The sequence below is a fragment of the Camelus ferus genome, chromosome 17, assembly GCF_009834535.1.
Source record: "Camelus ferus isolate YT-003-E chromosome 17, BCGSAC_Cfer_1.0, whole genome shotgun sequence".
NCBI classification, from domain to species: domain Eukaryota; kingdom Metazoa; phylum Chordata; class Mammalia; order Artiodactyla; family Camelidae; genus Camelus; species Camelus ferus.
The window spans coordinates 37,962,434-37,979,213 of NC_045712.1; the positions used below are offsets into that span (position 1 = coordinate 37,962,434).

At 46.8% G+C, this 16,780-nt stretch overlaps 2 protein-coding genes across 4 annotated transcripts in view; one reads left to right on the forward strand and one right to left on the reverse strand.

Moving 5' to 3' along the window:
* The window catches only part of ZDHHC3 (zinc finger DHHC-type palmitoyltransferase 3), a 107,480-nt gene that overhangs the window by 17,317 nt on the left and 73,383 nt on the right, over window positions 1-16,780 (forward strand). For all 3 annotated transcript variants that reach the window (XM_032459033.1, XM_032459032.1, XM_032459034.1), the window contains exon 3: window positions 8,439-8,535. The gene's annotated coding sequence lies outside the window, so the exon portion shown is untranslated. The remainder of the gene's footprint in view (window positions 1-8,438; window positions 8,536-16,780) is intronic.
* Window positions 1-16,780, reverse strand: part of EXOSC7 (exosome component 7) — a 30,900-nt gene that overhangs the window by 4,595 nt on the left and 9,525 nt on the right. The window contains exons 2-5 of the mRNA XM_032459038.1: window positions 16,220-16,321; window positions 15,825-15,919; window positions 8,561-8,726; window positions 3,877-3,947 (exon numbers count right to left, since the gene is read on the reverse strand). Of these exons, the coding sequence (XP_032314929.1) occupies window positions 3,877-3,947; window positions 8,561-8,726; window positions 15,825-15,919; window positions 16,220-16,321 (434 nt within the window). The remainder of the gene's footprint in view (window positions 1-3,876; window positions 3,948-8,560; window positions 8,727-15,824; window positions 15,920-16,219; window positions 16,322-16,780) is intronic.

Sequence of the window (16,780 nt, forward strand, 5' to 3'; positions counted from 1 at the left end):
CAACTTCTTTTTCTTGAGTTGGAATCCCTGTGTCTCACCAGGCATGCTTGTCCTCCCTATGATCCCTGCCAAAAGTGTACAGGTGACACTGAGTGCAGTGGGGAAAGGAGGCCTTTTAAAAAATGATACAGAGGAGAAGGCTAGACAGGGCTAGGGGATTAAGAGGCACAAACTAGTACGTATGAAATAAATAAGCTGCAAGGATATATTGTACAGCACAGAGAATATACCCAGTATTTTATAATAACTTTAAATGGAGTATAATATATAAACATACTGAAATCACTATGTTGTACACCTGAAACTAATATAATATTGTAAATGAATAAAACCTCAATAAAAATACATTTTAAAAATAAAATTAAAAATCATGCTTAATTAGCCAGATATCTAAAAATGAATCCCAATCCCTACTTCACACTATACACAAAAATCCATACTAAATGGACTGCACATGTGAAGGTGAAAGATAAAAAAATAAAGCTTTTAGAAGAAAAACTAAGAACATCTTCATGATCTGAGTAGACAGATTTACTGGACATAAAATGCTCATCATAAAGGGGAAATATAATTGAATACACACACACACACAGGCACATCTTGGAGATACTGCAGGTTTGGTTCCAGACTGCTGTAATAAAGCAAGTCACATGAATTTCTGGTTTCCCAGTGCATATAAAAGTTATGTTTACACTATAGCGTAGTCTACTAAGTGTGCAATAGCATGTCTAAAAAAACCAATGTTCATACCTCAATTTAAAAAGACTCTATTACTAAAAATGCTAACCATCATCTGAGCCTTCTTGCAAGTTGTAATCTTTTTGCAATATTAACATCAAAGATCACTGATCACATGTCACTATAACAAATAAAGGAATAATGAAAAAGTCTGAAATATTGCAAGAATTATCAAAATGTGACTCAGAGACATGAAGTGAGAAAAATGCTGTCAGAAAAATGGCACCGATAGACTAGCTCTATGCTGCGTTGCCGCAAGTCTTCAATTTGTCAAAAAACACAGTATCTGCTAAGCACAATCAAGTGAAGTGCAGTAAAACAAGGTCTGCCTCTGTGTGTGTCTAACATAATATATATTAAGATTATGAACTTCTGTTTGTCAAAAGGCACTTGGAAACCAAAAAATAATTCAGAGTGGAGAAAATATTTCTATGAGTGTGTGTGTATAAACCGACATATTACATGAAGAATTCCTACCAAACATAAAGACAGACGACCCAACAGAAAAATGGGCAAAAGACTTAAACAGGAGCTTCGCAGAAGAGGCTATTCACATAGCCAGTAAACACACAGAAAAGTACACAAGTTAAATGTCCATCAGGGAAGTGCAAAGTAAAACTACAATATGATACCAGGACATACCCATCAGAATGGCTAGTATTAAAAAGACAAAAAAATCCAAAGGTTGGCAAAAAAGTGGAGCAACCCAGACTCTATACATTTGACCATTTGGTCAAAGCACTTTGGAAAACTGTTTTGCAGAATCGACTGACATTATTTGCAACAGCTCAAAACTGGAAACTACCCAGCTGTTCATCAACAGAAGAATGGATAAATGAACTGTGGCATATTCATACAGTGGAACACGATTCAGCAAAAAGCAAACTATGACTCCTGGCCACAACACAGATGCCACAAAACCTAATGCTCAGCGGATAGGCAGACATGAGAGAGAAAGCACTGCGTGATTCCATTTACGTCAAGCACAAACCAAGGGCTGTGGTTATCCTCAGTGGGTGCAGTGACTGCATGGGGGTATAGGATGAGAGGGCTTCTTGGGGGCTGGCAATGTTCTGTTTCTTGAGCTGGGTGCTGGAAATATACTTAAGCCATAAAGTCTATTCACTCCACTGTGGGGTGGAGGAGCCAGGAAGGAAGAGGTGGTCCACCCAGCTACTGTAATACAAACAGTGTTGGTGCATTTCCCTGTGCCTCTAACAAAAGCTGGCTATGATTCACCCCTGCTGGCCATCCCTACACAAGCCAGTGTCAGTGCAGAGGAGTTTCAGCCAGAGAATGTCCACAAGAACCAAGGAGTCCTGCTAGGGTCTGCCCCAGGAGACGTCTCCATGTCAGGGGTCCCCTGGGTCTAAGCACTAAGTAATATCCTATTTGAACAAGTCAGGTAGCCAGTTTGAATTGTGGTATGGTAAAAAATAAGCACTTGTGTGCACGCGCGTGTGCACACACACACTCCTTCCCACCCCTCTGGCTACATCGTGGTTCAGTAGAAGGGCTAGCAAATACTGTCTAGAGAATGGCCTTAACCCTTCCAGAGGGCCCTGACTGTACAGAAGGTCTCTCCACACACCAAGGGGTCCCAGTGCCTTGCAGGGTCTCCGTTCCTTGCTGCCTGCAGGGCTGTTCTTGCTCTGGGCACGAGACTGATGGCTGTGCACATGACAGGTGTCCTCCCCAACCCGAGCAGCTGGGTGTGACCATCCTGGTGTACAGTTTGCCCAACACCTCCCCTACAGCCAAAAGCCTCATCTGGCTCTACTCTTTCTTTTTGCCCTGGTGCCCATGGAAACCAGCTAGCAGATGGGGAGTAAGTTCTGAGGCTTGAGGGACAACAGATGGCAACTTCCTTTCTTCTCCAGCAGAGCCCAAGCCCAGGCTGCAGCTACTGGCATCTGGTACTCGAGCCCTCACAGTGGCCATGGTGCCAGGCCTACCCTCAACTAGTCTCAGCCAGGGGTCTAGTGGCACAGCTAAGGGTGGGACTCTTCAGCTTTCCTTCTCAACAAATATTCCATCCTGCAATTTCTGACCTACCTTTATTTAATTCTGTTTTTGTTTTAAATTATGCAGGTAGTCTAAATTCACCAGCAAAAAATTCTAAGATGCAGATAAATTTTAAATCGCCCATAATATGAGCACTGGAAAATAATCACAATGACCATTTGGGGACAGGCATACATACAGACATAGTCATATGCTGCTGTGTAGATTTCAGTCCCCTATGTTGGGACATTCATGTTGTTTTCAACTTCTCACCATTACAAAGAAGCTGTGATGAGCATCTTCGAATAACATCTTTGCTCACTTACCCAGTTACTCCCCTAGGCTATATCCCCAGGAGTTTCTAATCCTTATTTTCAAATACCCCAGGACCCCCCGTTACCATAATGTAAGTTCTCTCACAGACTGAACACTCCCCTCCACATACTTATTTTCAAATGCTGCGAACTTTCCCCCAAAGAGCCTTGTGCATAGAGAGGAAAAGAGCTGTATCATCAAACGGTCAGAGGAAACGTCAACTGCAGAGAAGCTCAGGGCCACGTCCCGAGCTGCATAGCTGTGTGCGAGGCTGAACCACCACCATTTCCTGCTCCTAACTCACTGAACAGCAGGCTGCTACCTGCTTCTAGAACATTCACGTGTCCAACCAAGGAATATGTGAGCACCTACTACTGGTATACGAGTCTGACTTGCATACAGTTCCCGACGAGGAATACGTCAGGCTGTGTTCACGGCGCTGGGAGAGACCAGAGTGCAAAGCAGGCAAAGCCCCTGCCCCCGTGGAGCTTCTTCTAGCAACAGTATTTAGACAGTGGATCTTGTACTGTTTCTACTCTTTTTGCTGCTCTGTAGTTCTCTAATATTTTTCTACATTGTACATGTTTACTTATGAAAATAATAACACAAAAAGTAAACACAGAAATATATGCATCTATTTAGTTATAACTTATAAAATCTGTTTTCTGGAGCTTAACATTAAATAGCACCATTCTCAATGCTGAAGCCCCCTGTTCTCGTCTATGAGCTTCTGTGGAAATGCCCTCAGTGTTGTGTTCCATCACAAGTGTCTGCTCAGGTTCTCCGCGGTCTCATGGGGCTGTTTCCAGGAGGACCTACCTTGTATTGAAGAGGGCAGCCTTCACCGCAATGGAGATGGCATCAAACAAATTTCCACCACATTCCAGCAGCTAAGGGAGAGGGGGAGTGAGGGAGGAAGAAAGCACAAGCGTCATTTCTTACTTTAATTATTATCCCAATGAAAGGACACCAGTTCCTAAGAAATGCTGATCAAGTGTTTATAAAATAAAGACAAGAACTCGTGGCTGCTCATGGGCCCACTGACACGCACGGTGTCATCACTCTAACTGCAGGCACTGCCTCGCCAGGGCTGTGCTTACAGGGGCCATGTGTGCGAGGTCACAGTTGCCCTGACGTGGTACCATTGCTCAGAAGCCTCAGCCTGCAGTGAAGCCCCTCAGCCAGTTGGGCCTGTGCTGCAGGGGGAGCTGATCACCCATATTTTGCCCCAGATAACCACCAGCTGCACTGCAAGTGTTACTCTCATCTTTGTGACATATGCTTGGCCTCCAGACAAGCACTGATGCCGCGGGTCATGTTGCTCAGTGTCGTTACTACTGCATGTGGTTACCAGTGCACCTCTGATGCTCAAACTCCATGTACTACATTAAGCATAATAAAACTAAGGTCCGTCACACGTTTTCACCCATGAGCAAAAGTGTTGACTGCATTTATGTGTGCTCATCCAGCAGGGGAGGTCAGAGTCATTATTAAGTGGAAGGCAACACGTCCTTCTTCCTTATTTTAAAGAAGCCTTGGCCTGAGGTTATGGAATAAAGCCAGCAGGAAAAGAGGAGACGAAGTCACATGGAGAAGGAAAAGTCATATGTTTCTTTGTGTGTTTGTTTAGAGTCTGTCTCCTCTTCATCTGAACTGTTAAACTCCTGAGGCTGGACCCTGTTGGCTTTGCTCGTTCCTGTATCTTCTGAGCCCAGCAGAAGGGCTGCCGGGAAGGAGGAGCCTGGTGATTATTTCTGGAAGAAAGGCAGGCCCTAAGCCTTGGCCTTCCAAACTACTAAGAATCAACAATCATACCTGGCACGTCTCACTCATGCACCTCATTCACACCCGGTGCAAACTCAGTTCCCACGTTTAAGCTTTCCAGGCAAACTTCCAGTGCAGACGCCGTCTTTCCTACAGCCTTCTATAATCACTGCTTATTAGAATGCGATCCTACTGGCCTTGTAACAGCAGCATGTTTGTCTAGCAGCTGGACTAGCTCTCCTGTCCCCTGGTTCAGATACAGGCTGCCACATGGCACTGAGTTCCAGCTGGACTCCTGACCGGACCATCTGGTTTGATTCCTGTCTGCGCCGGTTAACTGCATGACCCCGGGTGGTACCTAACCTCGTAAGCATTAACCACATGTTTATAAATAAACGTTCATCTCCTCTTTCATTTTCCCACTGTTGTCCTCGCAGACTGTCAGTGTGGGGCTGCCCATCCTGCATCTTCACTGCTGACAGCCCAGGTCCCTAACCCTGGCTATGCATCCGAGTTGCCCGGGAAGCTAATCAAACATGCAGGGGGAGGCCCTGGAAACTGCAGTTTACTCCAGGCCAGCGGTGGTCCTGATGGCCAGCCAGGGCTGAAGACCGCTGTTTTACACTCTGCTGCCCACAGCATCTGCCTCATGCAGAGAAAGTGCTAGATAAATGCTGATGTCTGCTCTAGCAGCTGTGAAGCCTTTGAGCTGGCGAGGACCCGGAGACCACCTCGGCCAACCCTTCCCTGACAATTGGGGATACCAAAGCCCCCCACTTACAACAAAGCGGCCTGACTCCCAGTCAGTGTTCTTTCTACTGTCCTGCACCACGTCCTGTGCACAAACTTTGATTTTCAACACTCTAGCTGATCACCAGGAGATGAAATCGAGAGGGCAGAAGGCTGAGCACCGAGTAACTGCTGAGGGGGCCCCCTTGAAGGGCAGGCATCGATCAGCCTGCCCGCCTCCGCAGGGTGCAAGAGCACGCCCACTGCAGTCCTCGCCCGCCTGCCCCGGCTCCTCATGGGGCACCACGCGCCGAGCAGCAGGGGTCTGACAGTCTTCTCTGCTAGTTGCTGGCTATGTGTCCTCTGAGCTTTGGTTTCCCTCTCAGTGAAGCAAAGCCACACTTTCCTACAGGGTGGCTGTGAGAACTAAATGACCCCACACCCTTACCATCCCCAGCACATAAGTGGTGCTCACAGACCTCCTCTCCGCTGCCAAGCAGGCCCAGCCTAGCAAGAATCTTTCTGCTAAACACAGTGGCACAGCTGACAGGCAGGGGGAGAGTCGAGGGGGTGATGCAGAGACCCAAAGCGGCCTGACTGGGCTGTCTGAACAAGCCCAGGCGAGCTGACAGGAGAGCAGAGGGTGTGGGGCATCTAGTGTTACAGAGAGACGGGACTGTGATCCCACAGCAGGTCGTAGGTGTCCACCCTCAGCAGGGAAAAGATCGCTCCTGTAACAGAGGTGGGGAAGGAGCAGAGCAGGAGAAGGGGAAGGAAGACACATTTGGTCACAAACGCACCTCCCCATGCTGTCTGTACGACTGATTCCTAACAGTTATCCCACTTTGGGATAAAAACAATGCCATTAAAGAACTATGAAGAGCAAAGAAGAGTGAAGTTTCTATGAAGTGAAATTTCTACTTTAATAACACAACTGGGGAGAAAAATAGTACTGGAAATTGGCTCACCTGAATGTACTAGGGTTCAAGTACTTGTGTCTGCAGTAAAGTGAAAACACAGAAGGCTGCCCAGGGAAGACCTGTTTGAAAAATGGGCTCTGCCTGAGGACTTTTCAGACCAGTTGGTAAAAAGAAATCACAGGAGATTCAATTTTCACAATCCCAGCGACAAGACTGGATTTCCACCATCTTACTCCAAACATGGACTCGGTGTATTCAGTACATTTTTAGATGTAGGACAAAAACTTAGTCTCCAAACAAAAGCCTATCCCCCATCTCACATGCATGAAGCACATTCCTATCAAGGCTGAAAGCAAACATTTGCTCTCATGGAAAGAACCACCGCTCCACGGGTGTGAATTTGTGATTGACAAAGAGTCATCTACCTCGTTAATAATATAATTTTTAAAATGCTTTCCTAATTCATAAAAACTTTTCTGAGGATGACATTTCAAAAGCTCATATCTTCTTCCAAAATAAATAAAATATTTAAAACAATTTTTAAGGAAGAAATCCTAATGTAAAAAGTCTTAAAAAGACAGGTTTGCGGGTGACCCTGACACACTCCTGCTCACCGTACATCCCTGCTTACGAAAGAGGCTGCTGGTTCTAAGCTGAAATGACGCCCCTATGATGTTCACGAGTTTTGCTAGAGCTTTCACTGAAAGAACAGGCTTCTTGACTGAATCAAAAGTGGACCAGACCCCTCACTGAGCCAGCCTCCTACCAAAGCACAGGCATGCAGGTCTGCACCTCCGTGGGCAGCTGTGAAGCCTGTCTCCTATTGGTAATGACTGTAGGCTGCCAGTTCCCACCTCTTCAAAACCAGGACCTACAAAACTACCTTGGTTGTAGGAATTATATTACAAGGTGCATCCTGCTTATCAGAGATGAGAAAAAGCAAATGGACTTGTAATTTCATTATTTTTACCCATTAGTGCCAGCATTCAGAACAGCCCTAACCTGCTGGACGCTGGTAACCACTGCTGTCTTTTGGCCAGCCGTGCTCCATCCATCATCAAAGTAATTTAAAAGTATCCAGAAAACCCTGCCCTGTTTCATGCAGGGCCAACAATTAGAGATAGCCGAATTGTTCCTTGTCACAAAGTTCACTATCAGCCCACAAGATTGGCTTTATCTTCAGATTCATTAAAGAATCCATTTGGTCAATGGCTTAGCCCCGTGCCCTCGATATGAAATGGAAGACGTAGCCACTTATCTCAGGGTTCATAAAATTAAATGAAAAGGAATAAAGCAGGTCCAACGAGAGCCTGTACCCGAGCAAGCAACTGGCCAAATTAATTATAGCTATGAGAGAAGTTACTGTCAAGTCCCAAAGACTGGGCAGACGAGTACTTGGGAGGCAAGCAGCGGGAAGGAAATGGAGGGCTACACTAGGAAGACTCCTGCAGGTGCAGAATCTGGAGGGAGGAGGCAGGGTTCTTACTGGCGAAATGAGGGACTCAGACAAGGTGGGCTGCAGGCTGTTTTCAAGGGAGGATGGCTTGGTGAGGTCAAGAGCCAGCACGGGCATTAAACAGACTTGGCTTTGAGGCCAAGTCACAAACTGAGACCTCCTGGGCCAGTTACTTTACCTCTCTGTGTCTTAGTTGCCTCACTTATAAATGGCACTTATAAAGTGCCTACTTGCAAAACATTTGTAAAGGTTCAGTGAAAATGCATATAAAGAGCCCATCACCTTTCCATGCAGAATATGCCAGGCTTGTCTCATCTCTGCCCATCAACTCTGTCTAGCACCATCTAGAGAGCACCTCTTGTTTTCTTCTTCCTGACAACCTCTGTGGATAATTTTAGGTGCGACAATGATATGACTGTAAATTTACCGTAGGATGGTATTATACGTGTGCTACTACACATGTTGTATTTAATTTTAAAAATTATTACAGGAGACCAATCTTATCCCAACAGCCTCACCCTGGAAACTGAAAGTATCCACTTGAAGAGGGAAAAAGCACTGAGGGGAAAGTAGGCCAACTGGCCTCCAACAAAGGTGGAGTGTGGCCAAGTAAGTACAGCAATGCGATACTTACCAGCACGTCCACATAGAGAATCCAGCAGTGCTCCCGGGGGCTGATGCACAGGGACTTCAGGTCAACGCTGCTCTTATTGTTAAATATGCGGTAGAGGGTGTTAGCAATCTCTGTGCCAAGGTCATCACCTCCTCGACCTTCAAATTCAGGGGTAGCATTGGCTGAACTGTATGGAAGGGCAAAGGAAAAGGGGTGAGTCTTTGCAAAGGCAAAGAGCAAAGGGGCAGACTTTGTTCCAGTTTCCTTGTGGGATGTTGGAAGAACCAGCGCTATGAGGAAAGTCACTGAAAGGAGGAAAGGGTGGCATCTGCCACTTTCCCAGCCTCCAGACACATCGCCACTGTGCCCTGCACGCGTCAGTGTGTGTGATAGGAGTTCCCACTGACTTCTAACAGAAGCCATCCTTACCCAGAGAGAAACAGGAGCATTGGTCAAGTGAACCTCGGCCAGAAACAGTGTATCTGGAGAGTATAATAAAGTGTCTCCTCTGGCAGGCCCAGGAAGCCAGGAGGCCTAGAGAGTCAGTCTGGCCTACGGAGGGGTTACATTATAATACATTGTCCCTAGATTTCACAGCCTGAAAATGGACTGTGATACTCTCCAAACAAAAACCACAATGTTGGTACAGTAAGTTTCCTGGAATGATTTAGAAGATAAGTATCAGAGTATGCCAGAGTTATGTCACAAACTTTAGATGATCACTGTACTGAGAAGCAGGAAAATGAAATAAGAAAACCACTGTCCGATTAGATACTAGGTTATCTCTTTTACTTCATTATTTTTCAAGAGAAAACCTTTCCCGTTTTAGCCTCTTGAATTTGATGCCCGATTACCTCAACAAAGAATGAACAAGCATCCACACTGGCCACCCTAAGCACCACTCAACATGTTTAACAGGAAATTTTTGAGGGTTTTGCCTTAACAAAAACAAACCCTTAATACATTAGTAAGATATGTAAACACTCCAGCCTTCATTTTACTTTAATGAATAACGCCCAGAAAGACAAACAACTGTTTCAGTACGGTCTCTACAAAATCACTTACTGAAGCTTTCTGGTCCCCACCCATCTGTCCACCCTCTTATCCATCTGGAGGGCACCCAGCTCTACGCTAGGCCCTGGAGACCTTGAGACTGAGCAAGACGGATGCAGACCCTAAGCCAGAAATTCCAGTGAAGCAGGGCGGGGGAGTTCCATGATAGGGAGCAAACAGGAGGAGTAGGGGGATGTTAGTCAGTGTTGAGGGTTATAGGAGACCTCAAGCCTGAAGATGAGCAGAAGCTGGTCAGGCCATAGACGGGCAGGGGGATTCCAGCCAAAGCAAAACCTGTGTGAAGGCTCAAGGCTGTGCCCACTCTGCTTTGCGCAGTGCTGACAGAAACTTCACCCAGCATATTTAAGTGTCCCTTTTGTCTGGTCCATTCTAATACAGATCTGAGAAGGAATCCTAAAATAATCAGAGTGTATTGGTGTATAATAACTCTGCTTATCTAATCATACAGTCTTCCCTTACCACTATGAGCCAGCAGAGCCCCAGCTTAAAATCCCCAAGAGCAATTTCATTCCTGCCTTAGCAACCTCTCTGTTCCCTCATTGCCTCTGCGAGACTCGGGCACTGAGCCATGAAAAGAAGCTCATTTATGGGAAAATAACCAAGTCACTAGAGACCAACTTCATTATTTTGCACAGCTAGCAAAACACAACCTGTTTCTGATTTAAACACTAAGCAATCAACATTAAGTTCCAGCTTTTAAGTGTTTAAAAATACATCTATATAGATCTCTGTGTAGACAAATCCAGGCAGAGATGCTTATGCTTAAAATGTTTACCTTTTCCTGATTATAGTGGGCCCCATCCTCCTGGGTGAGACTAATTACTGGGGACTGATGCGTTAGCTCTTGTACAGCCCTAAGGGATGGCTTAAGAACTCCCCAGGTCCAACTGGCTAAATTAATCTACCTGCAAAACCACGCCCCATTGTTCTTTTTTGTTTTTCAACACTAGGCTGATTTAAAGTGGAAATTTCCTCCATTTTAAAAGTTTTTTTTCTTTTTTTAAAACATGTGTTAACTCTTTCAGCATAGCTGGTAGCCAGGCAGAAAGGAAGGTTTAGAAGCTCATAAGACCATGGAAAGCTCCTATGTCTGTGGATGGTGCCCTGGCCATGGAGTGACTCTGGGGAGGAGGCTGGGAAAATGGAAGGAAATTCCTAGGGGGGATGGGGTGTAGTGCTTTGGGTATGAAGGATGAAGAGAAGGGCTGGAGCAGAGAAATGAGGGTTCCACCTAATCGCTAGGGGTGCCTATAGCACAGGAAACTTCCTGATAGAGCTGGACAGGGCCTCAGAGACCATCCCTAGAGGACAAAAACCAAATGCCTGCAGAGGCCAGCCAGGCAACCACATGTATCTCAACCATGGGCTACATACATGTAATTAATAGGGAGTGATGGAGACTGTGGCAAACCTTCCAGCCCTGTCTAAAGGCATTTTAATTTGCTTAAAATAAAAAACAAACAAACAAACTCCATTAGTGAAATGAAAATCTCGCAGGTCGGATCTGACCTACGGGATGACGCTGCGAGGCTTCAGATGGTCCAACTCTCATTTTACAAGGAGGGATACTTTAACAGCTTTTTGGAATGTTTACTATATGCTAGATACCACCTATAGCACTTCAGGTGTATTAACTCATTTAGTTCTCATAATTCCATGAGGTAGGCATTATTAGTTGACCCAATTTTAGAGAAAATGAAACTGAGTCACAGAAAGGTTACGTAATTTGTCCAAACTAGTGACAGGGAGCTAAGATTCTAATGCCAGCAGCCCAGCCCTTATCTGCTAGGCTTTGTTGGATTCACCCCGAGCTTGTCCTTTGGCACACTTGGCTGGTAGCCTGACACCAGCCAGGGTAGCGCTCCTTGGGCCTGTCTTATGCCTCAGGTAATGAATGGGTGTTCTGGTGTTAGGACCTACTACTAGACCACAGATGTCAGAGTCAAGGAATGCAGACCAAGGGAGTCCTAAATAAAATCTTCTCTATTAAGTACAGAGTTTAAAAAGGGGGGAAGACAGGCTGGTGGTCCTAGCCCCTGTTCACAAGCATCACAATATATTCTTTCAGGAGGGGAGTAAACACTTGGGTGGTTTTTTTGTTTGTTTGTTTGCTTTTTGGGGGTTATTTTTGGCATAATACAAATGCTTTCTAATTTACAATTACCAAAACCAGTTCAGATCTTTCGTAAAGTATGACCCAGCCTATCTTCCAGGGGTGTTAGGAAATCACTTACTGAGCTGGATAAACTAATAAACATCCTGGGAACGCTGCCCCTCCCAGTTCTCCACATGTCCTGACTCATCACTTCCACTCTGCTCTCCTGCTTGGCACATCGCTGGTTTAACTGGAGTAGGCTGAGATCAAGGCCATGTCTACCTGGAACGGGACTTCTGACACTAGGCCCAGTTGTTTCCCTTGCAATCAGTCTCACCTGTAAATCTGTGAAGTCTTAGCCAGGTCAGGCTAGGCCCCTGGTAGAAAAAGCGATTTAGTGGGGTACCTGGGGCAAGGATGACTCCAGGCCTTACTCCTCTGGTCATCTAGCTCCAAGGCAGGTCCCAGTTCCTCTGGGGGCACACGTGCTCATCTCTGAGTGTGCAGAAGCCCCCCTATAAATGGGTATGGGAACAGTGGCACCTTCTGAACATTTCATTGTAAGCCCTTGTTTGAAGTTTCTGGGAGAGTTATCTCATCAGCTCTGGAGACTGTCAGATGACTTCGGCAGGATGCCTCTCTGCTTTGCCCCCACCCTCAGCCCTTCAGCTGAGAACAGTGCCCCCTTCAAGCAGCACAAAGCAGGTAAGAAACAGAGATCAAGTGGCTCCACCCACCAATTCAGGGCTTGAAGCTTCTGGTTCAACATCAGTGAAAAAAACAAGTGATCACTTTGAAAAGTAAAGATCCCAGAGGGAAGTGACAAGTGCTGGGCACAGTGAAATGTCTGTGAATGGAATATGTTCTCCTCAACTCCCCCAGTTAAAAACCGAAGACTGAGACCAAACCACAGTTCCTAAACCCATCAACATGGTGGCCAGAGCCCAGAAGTGACTTGATGGACTGCCACCTGGTGGTAACCAGAGGGACACACCAGCTCATTAAATTCTTAAATTCTTCAGGGTTTTAGATGGAAACTCTTCCCCCAAAGTTTCAAAGTTCTTATCTAAAATGGCCTATTCTCAGGCTACCACTAACAAACCAAAGACGTGAGACAGGAATTAGAAAGTCCGAGTCTGTTTCCAGCTTAGTGAAAGTGCTGCCAGGCATCTCTGGAGCGGAGCTCGCACACCCCAGGGCTTCCCTTCTCCACTGGTACAGGGCTCAGGGTCCAAGCTGCTGGTACCCTTTCCTAAGGAAACCATTTCCAAGACTCAGGGAAAATCATGGGGGTGGGAGGCAGTGTCTACCCCAAGCTCTATATATTATTCCAAGTAGACACATGGAAGTAGGAGTTAGCAGAAAAGCAGCTCATTTTCTGGGACCTCTCTACCACTGATAATTTAAATAATTAAAACATGGAAGTTGCTGGTAAGTAGTAAAGTCTTGCTGGGCTCAGACTGGCAGGAGGGAACCCCCCCCACCCCAACCCACTGCAGTTTTCCTCCCACTGGGTAACAACTCAGTTTCAGCCTGCAGATGGGTGAGTGCCTTGAGCTCTCGAGCAGAGGCCCCACGCCTGGGGCCTGGGTGGCACTGGGGGCAGACCTTACTGCTGGGCATAGCCGCAGGTGCCCAGAAGCCATCCCCATCCACTGGATTGGAATAAAGGGGTTTATTTGTTTTATGCAATTAAGAGTTAATCCTTGAAGATGCAAGTGAGGTTCTGATAAAGGTGACAGCCAGTGGTGCTTGGTACCTTCTCTTTTCTCTGCAGGAAAACGGGGTTCTGTGACTCTCATGGTCATTCTACCCACTGGGCTGATCACACTGAGCCACTTATAGATACTGAAGCGTGCCACCTTGAGAAACAGATCAGGAGAACCCCTGGGGAATGGAGCTTCCGGGCCTGGTGGGGTTCTCCTGAGACTTACCAAGGGGAAAAAGAGACCAGCAGGCAGCCACTCTAAGCCAGGAGAGAGAGGCTTACTCCGAGAAGCCAGATCTCGGGAAGAGGCAGCTCAAAGCCTCCTTCCACCCTAGAGCCACCCAAGAGGGTCCCAGCTGGGACAAGGAAGGGACAAGAGCAGCAGGCTAACCTGGAGTCATGTTCAGACACAGAGCCACAATGAAATGTGTCCTTCATAACAAGCATCTGAGTGCAACACCCTGTCTTTGGTGTGGTTGGGCTGACTGCATGTGGTCAGCTTAAGATGAATGAGGCAGAAGATAATGAAGAGGAAGAAAAGGAAAGCAAATTATAGCCCCTAACACATGGTGTCTGCTCCTCAGTGACTGTTTACTGCACTGAATCAGGCAGATCAAGGCAGGAGAGGCATTTTTTCTTCCTCCAAGAGCAAAGGAAAGGATAAGGTGGAGGCCTGAACAAGGTCATCATCATGCACAGCAACTTAAAGGAGGACCAGTTCCACCGCACAACTCAGACTGGTGAGGGCAGCTGGGCAGAACCAAGAAGAGAATGCTGGGGGCCCAGGGCAGGGGGAAGGAATGAGCTGGAAGGAAAAATGACCTGAAAGACGAACACAGACACATTCTGGAAACTCCAAGCACAATATCCCCCTAAAGCTGGCTTCTGCAGGCTGCATGAAGTAGAAAGCAAAGATTAGGAGCTGGATAGACCTGAGCTGGCATTACTAGTCATGTGATCCCAGGAAAGTCACTTTGAACCCCATGTGAGATCCCTCTCACAGGAGTGTTATGAGGATCAACTTCTGTGTTTGGAAGTAAAGACCAAAGACTGTAACTCACTATGCAAACGTGGGTTAGCATCTCTGCAGAAAGGGGCTGACATCACAGGCGCAAGGCCTGCTTGTGAGGTTGATCCCTCAGCTGGCATCTGGGCCCTTGGCTCTCAGAGTACCCAGTGAACAGTAACCTATGTCCGCTGTGCCTCGCCTGTGTAAACAATATGGTTTATGTTGAATACCAGCCTTCCCTCCAGGAGCCTGGAACTTTGGTATGTGCAAAGCAGAGGGTGCCTACGTGACCAGCCCCAGTAAAATCCTCGGGTGCTGCATCTCTAATGGACAGTCTTTTCTTGGGCAGAATCATCACACACGTGTTGCTGCATTTCTGTTGTTGTAACAAATCATAGCTGTGAGTACAACTATATGCTAAGTTCTGACTTCTTTCAGCAAATCTCCAAATGTAGGGGTGGTCTTGGGGCCCCCCCAGTACAGTATCAATATTATATACCTGCACCTAGAATGAGCGGACAGAGATCCTTACCCACCTCAAAGTCTGCTGTCACCACCTACCCAGAAGGGGAGTTACAGGCAGAAGATGAGACTGGGCCAGCAACCTGATAAAAAGACCCAACCCCTAGAAGAGGGAGGTAACAAGACGGAGAGAGAGAACACTTTTGAAAGCCCCCTTAGCCAGTCATTGCACCGGATGCTCACTCTGTGTTCATTACTTCGTTTCCTCCTCATCACAACAGTATTATTATCTCCAGTTTTTCAATAAAGAACTTTAGGCACAGAGATTAAGTGATTAGCCTGAGGTCACACAGCTGGCCAGAGGAGGAAGCCAGCAGCAAGGCGGGCTGGCTGGCCGCGGAGACTGCCGAGTCTTTGCTCTTCCCTGCGCCCACACAGCCCACCTGGCTGCCACCCGCCCCAGCCTGTCAGGCTGCTTGGCTGGCCCTCGTCCTTGCTCTGCCAAGCAAGTCATGAAGAGTTTTCTGTAAAGCTAGAGCAGGAAGAGAAGCGGGGCCTTTCAGACCAATGATCCTCATCAGCTCTATTAGGTATTTTTCAAAGCTCTGTAACATCCATCATTTCTTAACTCTCATAACCACTGCGTGCGGGGCTGCCTGGCAGCTGCGCTCCTTTTTCAGGCAGGGAAGATGAGGCCCAGGGAGGGCCAGTTGAGCAGAACGGGGCAGGACCCCAGCCAAGACCTCCTTTCACATTCCCCAGTGCCTGGCACGTATGAGAACTCAGTAAATAGCTGCTGGCTGGCTGGATGATGATTACAAAATGAAAGTGGGCTCAACAGGAAACCAGAGGTTCATTCAAAAATCTTCATTTTTAAATTGTTTTTCTTAAAAACAAAACAAAACAAAACAAAAATAAACATCTGCAGAGTACTCACCAGTCAACAAAGAACTCCAAGTAACCTTCATTTGGTTTCTCCAGCTTCGGTGTCCCCATTTCCGCTTTCACTCCCACTAGGATGTCTGTGTGACCCTGCAGACAGGCAAGAAGGGTCCTCATTTGGGGCAGGCAGCCAGGCACCCCACCACCCCCTCCTCTCCCGGACATACATTCAGGGGACTCTCTTAGGAGCAGTGCTGGGACTTGGAAAGTGGCCCTTTGAGAAAGTGATGGGTCCTCCAGATCTATGTAGACCCCCTCCAAGAGTTTGGCTTGGATCTTAGATTTCCCCTGGGACAATTTGTGCTCCAAAAGCCCAGAAGGGCCCGCAACTGATTCCCTAGGGCCTATCTGTTCCTCCACCTGGCCATGGACTGTGGCCACAGCACTCACCAGCTTGACTCTGGCAGACCCACTGGTGTTGGACACCACGTCGGTTTCCACTTCGACACATCGGTAGTCCTCACAGCCACGGCCATCCACGCGGAGGTCTTCCTGAGTGTAACAACCACAGTCCTAAGGCTGTGATCCCCAACCTCCAACAGACTCCTAAACTGACTCAACTCCTTATTCCCCCTAGAGGAATATGCAGTACAGCTTCTTTCCTCTTAGTGAATCATCCAAAAATTCTGCCCTCAGAGCTAGTAACATTACTATTTTACATATGAGGAAATGGAGACTCAGAGAAGTTAAGCAACTCATCTGAGGTCCCACAGCAAAGGAGAGCAAAGCTAGGCTTCCATCCAGGTCTGCCCAAGCACAAAGTCCAATTGACATACCACTGTACAGAACAGGCCCACAAAAATGAACAAAATCCGAGCAAGAGACAAAGTCAGCTGCCTCTTTCCAAATCTGCGATTCTGAAGTCACAACAAGAAGTATGGGTTTTCAGGGCTACAGGTACAGTTGGCTCAGCTGTGGTCCTCCTGCCCTCCAAACTCAGAAAGACTTACT